General features: G+C 43.3%; 1 protein-coding gene and 1 long non-coding RNA gene across 3 annotated transcripts; one reads left to right on the forward strand and one right to left on the reverse strand.

The window, feature by feature from the left end:
• Positions 1–229: 229 nt before the first annotated feature.
• SERPINB1 (serpin family B member 1) lies at positions 230–8,979 on the reverse strand. 2 transcript variants are annotated; one of them, XM_045066989.1, is made up of 7 exons: positions 8,822–8,979; positions 7,441–7,616; positions 4,415–4,552; positions 3,558–3,675; positions 2,395–2,537; positions 2,129–2,296; positions 230–1,733 (listed from the first exon to the last, which is right to left on the reverse strand). In XM_045066989.1, the coding sequence occupies exons 2-7, from the start codon at positions 7,606–7,608 to the stop codon at positions 1,332–1,334; spliced, it is 1,137 nt and encodes a 378-aa protein (XP_044922924.1). In that variant the 5' UTR covers positions 7,609–7,616; positions 8,822–8,979; the 3' UTR covers positions 230–1,331. The 2 variants fall into 2 exon arrangements, with proteins under 2 accessions (XP_044922924.1, XP_044922925.1); XM_045066990.1 differs by lacking the exon at positions 8,822–8,979 and adding an exon at positions 8,576–8,743.
• On the forward strand, positions 8,239–11,862 carry LOC123388052. Its single transcript, XR_006602586.1, has 2 exons — positions 8,239–8,381; positions 11,555–11,862. It is a non-coding gene; the product is annotated as an uncharacterized LOC123388052 (long non-coding RNA).
• Positions 11,863–12,595: the final 733 nt, after the last annotated feature.

A 12,595-nucleotide genomic window follows, 5' to 3' on the forward strand; every position in this document is an offset into this window, starting at 1 on the left:
TTGGTTTTTTTTTTTTTTTTTTTTTTTTTTTTGGTTATAAACCCTTTCACTCCTCTTCCAGTGGTTACCTTAGACTATACAACATGCACCCCTGACTTGTCAAAATAGAATGTAATTATAATTGTGCTTCTGTTCTATTCTCTTCCCAGACAATGTAAGGACTTTAGAGTTTTCACCTTATTTCTTTCCAGAAGAAGAAAACAAGGAAGGAAAGCTTTCCGACAACAGATTTGCCAAAATGTTTTTTTTTTATTCTGAAGACTGTCATCATGGACATCAGTTCCTTCAGGCCAAGAACTCCCTGTTTTACTCTTGGCTTGTCTAAGATCCAAGAGAACAAGAAGGGGACTGAGATGAGTCCGGCTTATAGAATCTTAGGAACATTTATTAACCAGCCAACTAGTTTTGTGGGAACAAGAAAATGCAGCATTTCAAGCCTCATTCCAAGCAGTACATGTATATCAATCACAGTCCACCCCCCACGTCCCCCCACAGCCTGCATAAAGCCATCCCATTGCCACAAAAACGAGTATCACATGACTGAAGTCAAGAACCTTCATCAGAAAACATGCAAGAAAACAGTTAACAAGTGAGATCTTGGCACCCCCTCTTTGCTTAATAGCGTTTCCCACTATATTATTCTTTCTGTCATTTCTTAGCATCTTTTATGATAAGACACCTACTTCTTGACTCCATGTAATCCCACACCAATGCCACAACACGTAGGATAAAGGAGAATGAAAAGGAGAAGGCAGGCTATGACCTGGATAGCCTGGTGGCTCTAACAGTTTGAAAGAATAAGAACCACCACCAAAAACACTAATCTTGTAGAATAAGGGATCAGAAATCTTGGCCAAGGCAATTTTGTCTTTATAAACCAGGCCCTTAATTGAGGCCCTATATTTCCACTGAATATCCGTTTTTAAGCTTCCTTTCTACAATATGTGTCTCTCGATTTGGGCTTTCAAAATTCTGTGTGTAAAATAAATTACAGAATTACCATGTTTCCTTTGGTTACCAGAAGAGCATAGCAACTTCATAGACTACTATGTTGTCAAGAATCTAACACATCTCGTTTTTTTTTTTTTTTTTTTTTTTTTTTAACTTGCATTCAAAATCAATCACTGGACTTTGTCAATATAAAAAAAAATAGGAAAATAGATATCTGGGCCAAAGTTCATGGGTGTATGTAAAGAGGAAAGAGCTGAACTTACAAGTGAAATTAAAGATCTGCTTAGGGATGGTAGTGGTATTGGCAAAGATGTGTGAAACTTGACACCATTAAAAGTGCAGCTAACAAAGCTCTAAGCTTGACCTCCTATTTCCAGTCTCTAAGGGGAAGAAAGTCTGCCCAAGAACAGGATGTGAGATGAGGGATTGTGCCGAATGAAGAAAATGAATGGATGGTCAGCAACAAAGTTCTCCTCGTGCATCAGCATGGCAAAGGTGGCAATGCCTGCTGTAGCGGCCGCCGCCTCTGTGCCCTCTTCATTCACTTCCACAAAGGACTTGTGGACAACTTTTGATATGAAAAGATCCCTGGTTCCTGACATGCCAGACAGATCAGCCTTGCGACTAAAGAGATCCTCTATACCCAGGTGGGCTAGGTGGGAGTTGAGGTCATAGCTCTCCTCCAGTTTGAACTTGGGCAAGTGGACGTTGACTTCAACCCAATCCAGATTCTCAGCTTTGGTCCACTCGTGCAGTTTTTCCAGAGTCAACTGTTCCTCAATCTGGAATGAGAATGGGCAAAAAGAAGAAGTGAGAACAATTTTACATAAGCAAACTAGCAAAACATTATTGAAATGAACGGACCCATTATATCAGTTGTTAATTAGTCTCCTCCGTGTCTTGTCCCCAGACAGATTCCATTTGGAAGATGTCATTTCTTTCCAGGGACTGGAGAGAATATAACAGAGATACAGCTGTTCCCTGACAGTAGCTGAAAATGTAGCTGAAAACTTTGGGCTTTGGAGTAGTCACATCCATGAGCCACTTGACAAAAGAATGACAAAGCACTGGAAAGGAAATAACCATCCCTAAGCACACACCAAGCACTGGCCACTACCACACAAGGCAGGTGGATACAACTGGAAGAGACACGAAGCATGAAGCTGGGAGCTGTTACCTTCTTGAGACCCGTGGACCCATCCTCAATGTCATCAGGCAACAGGATAATCATGCTGAGCTCCTTGCCCCGGTAAGGCAGTTCCAGCACACGGCACTTGAGGTCCTGGATGTAGCCAAATGGGAGTTTCTTCTTCTGATACATCATTTTCACAGTTTTTTGGTCTTCCTGAAGAGTTGAAAACAAACAAACGAATGGCTCACTCACATTTTTATCCCCATTCTCTTCGAGTCAAGAGTAAGTTTAGGCAGTTACCTCTCTCTTACCTTATTCAGTCGGAATGGGGCATTCGCAGTGTCTTCCTTCCGGAACTCGTCCTCCCAGCTGCCTTTGAAATAGACGGCGTTCACCAGCACGAGTTTAGTCATGCTGTCAACCGTACCTGCAGCCAACAGTTCTGGAATCTTCCCTAAAAAGATACAGTTAGCTTTTTAAAAATAAATCCATCTATCAGAATTCCAAATTGGAACTAACAATTGATTAGCACTGAAATGCAATCCAAAAGCAAATTCTGTACTTAATTTTCCTTTCACGTGGTATGAAGTTAGGAAAGCCCTATCAGCATGTTTCTAATTTAAATAATCCAAGTAAAGGGCTAATGAGCTAAAACAGGACATTTCTCCTTTTCTGGAGTATATGGTAAACAATGAGCTTTATTTTAAGAATGACCATTCTTTTTCAGGAAAAAAAAAATATCCTGAACAAAAGTATTTGGGGGCATTAGTAAACCACTTTTTCAAATCCTCTAAGTAGAAGCCTCTCTCTCTCTCTCTCTCTCTCTCACACACACACACATACACACACACACACAGAGCAAAAGCAAAAAAAAAAAAAAGCTTTTAGTACATATCCAAAAAGTAGGGCAGTTACTCCACTGAAACAGGGGATCCACCCTAGACCATAGACAGTGCTGCCCTGAACAACTCTTTGTATGGAAGACAGGTGTTCTGCAGGTGCCCTGACTTCTCCCACGACTAGGTCAGAGACAGCTGTGCTCGAAAGTCCCAGCTACCATCCCTGATTTCTTAGACAAGAAGTGGACCAAAATTATTTATGACCACAGTGGTTTGTGAATATTCACTCACAAGTATGAGCATATTCCTTTCCATGTGTATATGAAATAATCTGGGCCAGGCTAGATTTCCCTCAAATTTTTTATTCCTTTTATTCTACATTCAAGGTGAGTTTTACGAGGGAAAATCTATTTAGCTACTTCAGTTAAATCATGCTGACATTTCCTCTGTGAAGAATTTTCTATGTGTGAACGCTGTCCAACTGGGTGGTGCAGAGTTCATGCCCAGGATGTACCCCAGGATTCCCAGGGTCAGGATGAGGGAACAGGAAAAAGGCAGAGGCAATCCCATGCAGGTGGGGAAGCTGGAGGAGGATGAGAACGTGTGTGATGCTTACATTCTGCCCTCTCTCTTACCTTCCGTCTGCCCTTTGACCCACTCATTAATCACCTTCCTCGAATCCTCAGAGGCTTGCTGAAAATCCACACTGGCCAATTCAGCACCATACATTTTCTGAGTTGAAGCTAGGAACTCCTGTTTAAAAAAAAAAGGTAACGTCATGAATAACTCCTACTACATACAGAGATAGTTTCCTAAAATCCTTTAAAGCAGAAATGGTCCTAAAGGTACAAATTGCATTATAACAACAACAACAAAAATTCTAACATTATACTTTTTTTTATTATGGTTAAAAAAAAAAAAACTGGGGCACCTGGGTGGCTCAGTGGGTTAAAGTCTCTGCCTTCCACTCAGGTCAAGATCTCAGGGTTTGGGATCCAGCCCCGTATCGGGCTCTCTGCTCAGTGGGGAGTCTTCCTCCTCTCTCTCTCTCTGCCTGCCTCTCTGCCTGCTTGTAATCTCTGTCTGTCAAATAAATAAATAAAATCTTTAAAAAAAAAAAACCCACAGAACACTAAATTTTCCACCTTAACTATTTTTTAATGTATAGTTCAGTAGTTTTGGTGTTGCATAAAATTCTTTTCCAACATTTGGCTGACATTTTCATAAATAAGCAAATACTGATTGTCCTTGGAAAAGAATTATGGAATTCACTCTTGATTTAGCAAAACAGCCAGGATCAATCTTTTTCACTGTGAAGACTATAAAATGAAGCCATCAATTAATGGGAGTGCTGTCTGTCATATGTTTTCATTCTGTCTCATTTTTTCTGAGTTTTTATAAAACTTTTAAAACATTTCTATGGCTTGGTTATGCTAGAAAAAAGTCTTCTTTGTCTAAGTGAGTTTTTGAACAGGAAGTGCAAAGTACTTACAGGGAGGAAATTGTACGTCTTCTCTCCATATAACCTATTAGCAAGTTTCAGGATATAGGAAGCTCCACGTTTGTTGATATCAGCATTCAGACTCTGAAATCTTGAATGAATCTCTTCAACCATATCAAAATGAAGAGTCTAAAATAAAGAAAACATTCCTTCTATAACATTCTTATTTTAAATTATAAGGTGATTCCTTGGCATTTGTTTCCACCAAACTAAATAATTGTGTTTTGGGTTTTTTTTTTTTTTTTTTTTTTTTTTTACTGATTATTCATGATCTGCAGCCCGATATTTTATTAATTTTTCATAGGTGAACAAATAATAGAAAATCCAAAATGTACAGCTTTGTGAGATACAATAATTACATCAGAAACTACTTTTATGGGGCGCCTGGGTGGCTCAGTGGGTTAAAACCTCTGCCTTTGGCTCAGGTCATGATCCCAAGGTCCTGGGATGGAGCCCTCATCAGGCTCTCTGCTCAGCGGGGAGCCTGCTTCCCTTTCTCTCTCTGCCTGCCTCTCTGCCTACTTGTGATCTCTCTCTGTCAAATAAATAAATAAAATCTTTCAAAAAATAAAAATAAGAAAAATAAACTACTTTTATACTACTTTTTGTTATAATTCTAGTTTTACAGTATGAGTGGTTAATAAACTGTTTATACAAGTCTGCTTTTTGTCCCAAAGAAAATCATAAATAAATCATGTGCTTATCTTGTATCTAATATAATTTCACTAACGTTCTCAGAAATAAACAGAAAAAATAAGAAACATGACCCAGGTAGGAACTCAAAGTTACTATAGGCAGAGGGGGAATTTTTTTTTTTTACTATACTATTAGCATCAGTAACTCACTTAAAAATAACTTCTTTAAACTTAATATTTGGCAAAAGTTTAGTTCCTCATGTATCAGTTACAAATCAAGAGTCCTTTTATGGTTTTATGAGGCCTGGGCTGGTTCTTTGCTTTTAAGACACAAGGAACAAACCTCAACAGTGTACAAAGTCCACTTCCTCACCAAGATACGGAATGTTTCCATAGTTGCTGCAATCAATCTGCTTCAGGGGAAATAGGGGTGGGGAGGACCTTGAAACTATTCTTCGCTGAAGGCATAAAGAAAGCCTCCAAATAGCAGCTGACAGGGAGCCCCAGGGTGGCTCAGTCCGTTAAATGTCTGCCCTTGGCCTCGGGTTTTGATCCTGGAGTCCGGGGATCAAGCCCCAGGCCGGGCTCCCTGCTCAGCCGGCAGTCTGCTTCCCCCTCTCCTCCTGCTTCTCCTCCTGCTCCTGCTCTGTATTTCTCACTTACTCTCTCTCAAATAAGTAAAAATTCTTTTTAAGATTTTATTTATTTATTTGACAGAGAGAGAGATCATAAATAGGCAGAGAGGCAGGCAGAGAGAGAGAGAGAGAGAGGGAAGCAGGCTCCCTGCTGAGCAGAGAGCCTGATGCGGACTCAACCCCAGGACCCTGAGATTATTGACCTGAGCCAAAGGCAGTGGCTTAACCCACTGAGCCACCCAGGTGCCCCATAAGTAAAATTTTTTTAAAAACAGAAGCTGGTATTAACCTTCAGGGAGTCACTAAAAATTACTTACTACCAGAGGGTAAGAAAAAAAGAAGAGCTTCGAAAATTTTTAAATGCTTTCATATCTGCACTGATGTAGAGGATTGGTTCTTCATAAAGTACAGTCATAGAGGCTTTGCAGCTGGAACAGACCATAAACTTGAATCCAGGGCTGGACCTTTCCTAGTATCAGCGCCCTGTACTTCAGGACTGGTAGGTCAGAAAGCCCTTCCTTCTTGGCACTCCTTTCCCCTAGATTCCAAGGGAAGTCAGGGTTCCTCTCTTGGAATGAAAGAATACCCAGCACGGAAGTGGGCTCCACCCCCACAAAGGACAGGAGGAAGGTTAGGCATTTGCTTCTCTCTCCTGGGAGTGAGAGAGGGACCAGCCACACCCTCAAGGGCTTGGTCCCCAACCCCTACCCCAGCCACTCCCTCCCTGCGGGGCCCTCCCACTCACAAAGGCACACTGTGTCACAGCCCACAGAGCCACACTTGGTGCCGGGCCCAGGGCTAGGCGGAGGCAGCACCGAATCACACTCTTGCTTTGTCCCCTCGAAAGGATACCACTGCCAACTTCTCCACTGTGGAGCATTTCCTATGTGTCATTATGCTCAAAAGTAACATTACATAAATAGGCTCATCACATGCAAAGCAGAGAATGGAAAATCCTCGTCCAGGAAGAGATGTTCTGGCTTACAGAAAAGCCGTCATGCAATAGGCACACCACAGGGCTTTCATCAGCCTTCCTCACTGCCCTGCCCTCAGCCACATAAAAGACAGTGCCTGGCACTTAGCAGGTGCCCTGTAAAGACTTGATCATAAAGGAAAGCCTGCATACAAATGGACTGTTCTTGGGGCTTCTTCTGAAATTCTGACCTCACAGTATATGGTTGAACACAGAAATACAGTTTTAAAAACACACCGTTAGGAGGGGTGCCTGATGGGGCGCCTGCGTGGCTCAGTGGGTTAAGCCTCTGCCTTCAGCTCAGGTCATGATCCTAGGGTCCTGGGATTGAGCCCCACATCGGGCTCTCTGCTTAGCAGGGATCCTGCTTCCCCCTGCTCCCCGCCATCTCACCCCACCTCCACCCCCCCCCCCGTCTGCCTCTCTGCCTACTTGTGATCTCTGTCAAATAAACAAAAATCTTCAATTAAAATTAAAAAAAAAAAAAGAGGGGCGCCTGAGTGGCTCAGTCGGTTAAGCATCTGCCTTCGGCTCAGGTCATGATCCCGCAGCTCTGGGATAGAGCCCCTCCTCAGGCTCCCTGCTCAGCAGCAAGTCTGCTGCTCCCTCTGCCCTCCCCCCACCCTTCACACCCTCTGTCTCAAATATATAAATAAAATCTCAAACACATACACACACACTGTAAGAGCTCAAAAGCACGACATCTCAGTACAGACTTGACCTGAGCAAGGAGACTCAAGGGAGAGCGGGCTGTTTTTGTTCGGTTCTGCTGACCTTGGACACCTGTGCTGCAGTATTGCCTCGAGTCCCCAGAAAGATCATGGCCAGGGCTGATGAAATGCTGAAGGGAGAGATGAAGATGTTCCCAGTAGGATTGTCCTCATTCAAAGCGCGGAACAGGTCCACGGCGAAATGGGTGTTGGCTGTACTCAGCTGCTCCATGGTGAAGGCTACAACACAGAACAGAGGGCCCGAGCTGCTCACCAGCCACCACAGCAAATGAGGCAATCTGCATCTTCCCAGCTCCTCCTCGGCGGCTGCCAACCGCCCTGGAATGCCCTGAAAGGCCCTGCAACTTGTACTTTCTCTTTCTCACTTTATTTTTAGGAGGGCAAAATACTTACCACATGCACGCATGTGGGACTGGGGATGACCCCCGCACAGTCCAGCTATGTAATTTCACCAAGGGATTTAGCAGGGGCCCCGGACTAGGGCATCCTAAAGGGCTCTGCCCTCACAGACAGGCTGAGGAGGGGCCCACACGGAGTCTCGCCTACTAAGTTTAGGAGCACACACATTGCTGTGCACCTTTGGTTCAAGTCCCTGATTCATCTGGGCAATGAATCCACTGTCCATATTTACCTGCAATAATGTGTCTACTAGAAAATCATTACTACCTACCTGCGCACTAAAGCAAATTCCACTGAAGTAAATATAATTGTCCTCATTATTGAGATTTAGTCTAACGCTTCCACAGGTTAAGTATCGCAAGTCTCATAGCTTAGTGTTGGATGTGAGTGCTTAAAAACACAACACAGGTCCCAGGGTGTGGCAGGGCAGCGGGACAGGGAGGTGACAACTATCTTCTCTGTCACTCTTGCAACAGTTAGGGGCACTTGGCCTTGGGTCTCAGCTCGGCCACTGACTTCTCTCAGAGCCTTAATGTCCCCACAGAGAGGCCAGGAAGACCACCAGCTATGCTGGCCGCCTAGCGGGTAAGGAATTAGCTACATCACTGTTAACTGATAAATCATCTCAGGGATCTGGCCTCCTTTCTCTTCCTCCTGTGGCAGCTCCCCGGGCCCGCGCTGCCAGGAAACTGCAACAAACAGCTCGAGCGAGAAAGGGAGAACAGGAAGAAAAACATTCCGATCCCGGGTCCTACTGACTCCAGCCGCCACGCACTGACCTCGGCCCTCGCCGGCCTAGCGCCCCCCGCGCGGCGCTAGGGGATCCGGGCTCCCGGGGCGGAGCGCACGGCGTGGGCTGCGGCGTCCGCGTCCGGCGCAGGGCAGGGGGGCTGCGCAGGGAGCGGTCCGCGCGCAGGGGCGGGGGGCTGCGGGGATCACTAGGCACCCGGGGCTCGGCGCCTATGGAGTTCCGGCTGGCCTGTTCCGCCCGGCCCACCTCCCCAGACTCCCCGGCCCCGCCTTACCGGCTCCGCGTTCGGACAGGCTCCGGGTAAAGCAGCTTACGGTCCGAAGCCCTTATAGCTGCGGAAGGGGAGTGTCGCCCTGGCAGGCGGTGAGCAGGCAGTAGGGCAGGGCCTTGGCCCTTCCCCCAGAGGACTTCCTGGGAGTCGGGGCTTGGAGGCTGGCCTTGTCGAAGGGAGGTGAATGTGGGCTCCGCGCAGCGTCCCCCTTTCAACCCCTTTCTGAGTTCTAGGCAAAGTCAGATCCCTGGCAAGGATCTGATAGGCTATTTCTTACTAAGATGTGAATGACTGCCATGATTACAGTGTCACCTCTTAGAGGAGAGACTAGCACTGTTGAGTGCCATGCCATCTGTGTATGATATACTCCAAACTTGAAGGTTATTTGTTTTATTTATTTTTTGGTGGGGGAAGCAAAGTAGGGACCTCTTGTGTAGGATGCAAAAGGGGTTTCCAGAATAGGAGAAAACAAAGTCTGGTCCAAACAACATCCTTGCTGTCACTGTCAGGTACAAAGTGGGCTCCGCTCCAATACTTCCTTCACAGGTGATGACCGCATCAGCTAAGTCAACTCACACGCCACACACCATGATAACTGACAGCTGTGAGCAATGAAGAATTGCTTACCCACTAGAGTAAAATGTGGACTCAGCAATTTTTCTTCCTATACTATTAAAACAGAAGGACTGTGGTTGAGTAGTAAAGGCAATAATTATTTCTGTGGGGTTTTTGTCTGTTCGTTTCTCCTTTTAAAATCCAGCTATGTAATTTCACCAAAATGTATAGCACCCAAAGGTATGAAATAATTCTGTATCCATGAAACTCCTCCCCTGCTTTTTTTTTTTTTTTAATATCACCATGTAAAGGGGACAAAGGAAAATCCTATTGCTTTATTAGTACAGATAATATAGTTTGAATAGATTAGGAGATCTCTTTCAACTGTGAGAACTTGTTTATAATGAAAGGAACTAAGAAAGATCACAGTAGTGACTAATAAAAATACTGTCCATAGTTATTTTAAAAAGCAAGTATTTAATAACTGGGATTGTAGAGTGCTTTACAATTTACTAGGATAAAGAAATCAACATTTATGGAAAACCAATCGCAATTAAGTTGAAGCAGTTTGATCAAATCTGGTAAGCTCTCCACCAATTCTCACAAAACTAGAGAACAATTCAGTAGCTTCTGCGAGAAAGTCAAGTGCAAAGCTGTGCTGAAAAATTAAATTAAAATCTGAAACACGTAAACCAAAAAAAAGAAAAGTGTTCTGAATTTTTATTTTTTTTCTCCTGACATTTTACATTTGTGCTTATCTGGAGTTAGTAGTAATCTGGGTCAAATATAAAATGAAACCATTTCCTAAATCAATACATTTACTGTCTAAGGTCAAGACAAAGTATTCTGTTGTATAACATTGGAATGTCCTTCTTGTGGCTTTAAACTGTGCATGGCCCTCTATCAAAGGTCACACCGAGATACCCTCACACCCTGGTGATGGCACAGCCAGTTTGGATAATGCTTGACCTATCTACTGATCTCAAATGCATGCTTACCCTACTGTGATCCAGCAATTTCACCCCAGGATTATACCCAAGGAAAATGTTTGTGAGGGTGTGCATCTGGAGATACATACAAGAATGGCTCTGACAACGTTATTTATATGAAACCTGACCTGGAAACCAGCTAAATGCCCATCCACAGAAGAACAGATAAATTACTGCAAAAGAATGATACACAACAGTGGAAATGAACACACTACAGCAATACACAACAACAGGTCTGAATGTTACCAATACACTGTTGAACAAAAGACTTCAGACACTAAAGATTCTGGTTCTAGTTACAGAAAGTTCAAAAACAGAACTAATTCAGGGTATTTGATGTCAGGAAAGATATTCTCTCTGGGGAGGAAGGAGCACTGTACTGATTCTATTTTCTTGTTTGCTCTGGCATTTGGGGACCTGATCCTGGAGTGTCTGCCCCTACCACAGCTAGCTAATTCCTAGAGATAGTGAGTGGTTCCCATGATAGCGAAACTTGGGTATACAAACCCCACCAGTTCCGTGACCGTACTCTCAACTATCTTTTTCATCAAACTCTCACACCTCAAGCCAGTACTCCCACTGCCCTAAATTACCCCAGGGCAAGGCACCAAACAGAGACCACCTGAATAGCCCAGAGCCCAGCAAAATTATTTAAAGCTCCCAGTCCTACGTTTTCTTAGTCTTGCCATTCCTTCCTGTAAGAACCCCAGTAAAGTCTCCGGGCCACGCTTTGCCCTCTTGCCTTCTGCCTGGGGTGCTTCCCAGGTCCTGCATGTTCTGGCATGGTGTGGTTTGCCTTTTATTTCCAGGGATCTATGAGTATACACCTCCTTCAGGACTATCATGTCCATGTCAGCAGTCCTACCATAACTGACAAAAACGTATCCCAGGTTCATCTTTAAACACAGGGGGCATGAGTAGGAGCAGCATGGGGTAGGGAGGGCTCTGGGGTACTGATATTGTGGCATTTCTTGACATGGGTAGTAGTTACACAGGTGTATTCACATTGTGAGAATGTGCTGAGTTGTACACAAAATTTCTGTGCTTTTTTGCGTGTATGTTATACTTCAATAAAAATTATACTTTATATATATACTTTATACTTCAATAAAAATTATTAAAAAGTAGCAACAAAAATGTTGAATGCCAGTGATTATCTTTTTTTCTGTCCCTCCTTTTTCCCCTGCTGCAGGGTCAATCAGCTTGAAGCTGGCTGGCATGGCCTGTCCACCCCATAACTATGTCCACAGTTTGTGCCCAAGGGACCCAGATGAGCTAGAGAGCCTCCTGCCCTTCCTCTCTCCCAAGTCCAGCGACACACAACTCTGAATCCAGGAAAGAAGCCCTTCCCATCTACTCCTGTATGTGAGCACACTTCAACCACTACTTCAAGGGGCACAATAAAGGAGATGCAGTATAAACTTCTCAAAGACCAATAGCCAGATTTATAAAACCCAGGAGAAAAATCTCAAGCAGCACCAATAAGTGTTTGAGAAATAATTGTGTTTGTTATTGACTTCTAGGTTAATTGCACTGAGGTTAGAGAACATGAATTCTCTATTATTGTCATCTTTAAAAGTATTTTCAGATTTGCTTTATGGTCCACATTATGGTCAATTTTTGTAAATACTCCTGTGCATCAGAAGAAAAGATATATCCGAAATCCATTAGGGGCAGTGTTCTATATATGTGACCATTAGGATAAGGGCAATTAATCATTTTATTCTGCTCTCTGCTTAAATCGACCAAGCATATTTAGCAAGACAGTCACTAAATGTCAGTATTACTATTGACTAGTGACAGATGGAAAATGAAATTAAAATAAAGATATCACTTAAAGTAGCCTCAAAAAAATCAAGCAAGTGGAAATATGTCCAGCAAGATATATTTTTAAAAACCTCTATACAGAAAGCTTTTAAATATTAAGAGAATTTTTTTTTTAGAAATCTAACTGAATAAAGCAGTATCTCGTGTTCAATGAGGGGAACTCACTATTGGTGAAGATGGCTGTTTACTTCTGATTGATTTTTTAAATCAATCCCAATCTTAATCAGTATTCCAAAGGAAGTGTGTGTGTGTGTATACGTGCGCGCACACAAGCTGATTATAAAATTTGCATGGTGTTGTAAATGATCAAAACACTCTTTTTTGCTGTTGCTATTTATTATTGATCAAAACACTCTTGAAGGAGAACAAAGCAAGGGGCCATGTTTCTACTATATCTCAGAACTTA

The sequence above is a fragment of the Mustela putorius genome, unplaced genomic scaffold, assembly GCF_011764305.1.
Source record: "Mustela putorius furo isolate JIRA1106 unplaced genomic scaffold, ASM1176430v1.1 tig00003870_pilon_pilon_pilon, whole genome shotgun sequence".
Lineage (NCBI taxonomy): Eukaryota > Metazoa > Chordata > Mammalia > Carnivora > Mustelidae > Mustela > Mustela putorius.

Coding starts and splice junctions, on each gene's coding strand:
- SERPINB1 (XM_045066989.1), bottom strand. CDS start 7,608: ATGGAGCAGCTGAGTACAGCCAACACCCATTTCGCCGTGGACCTGTTC. Junction 3,676..4,414: donor AGACGTACAATTTCCTCCCT/GTAAGTACTTTG, acceptor TTTTTTAAACAG/GAGTTCCTAGCTTCAACTCA. Junction 2,538..3,557: donor GGTCAAAGGGCAGACGGAAG/GTAAGAGAGAGG, acceptor GTATCTTTTTAG/GGAAGATTCCAGAACTGTTG.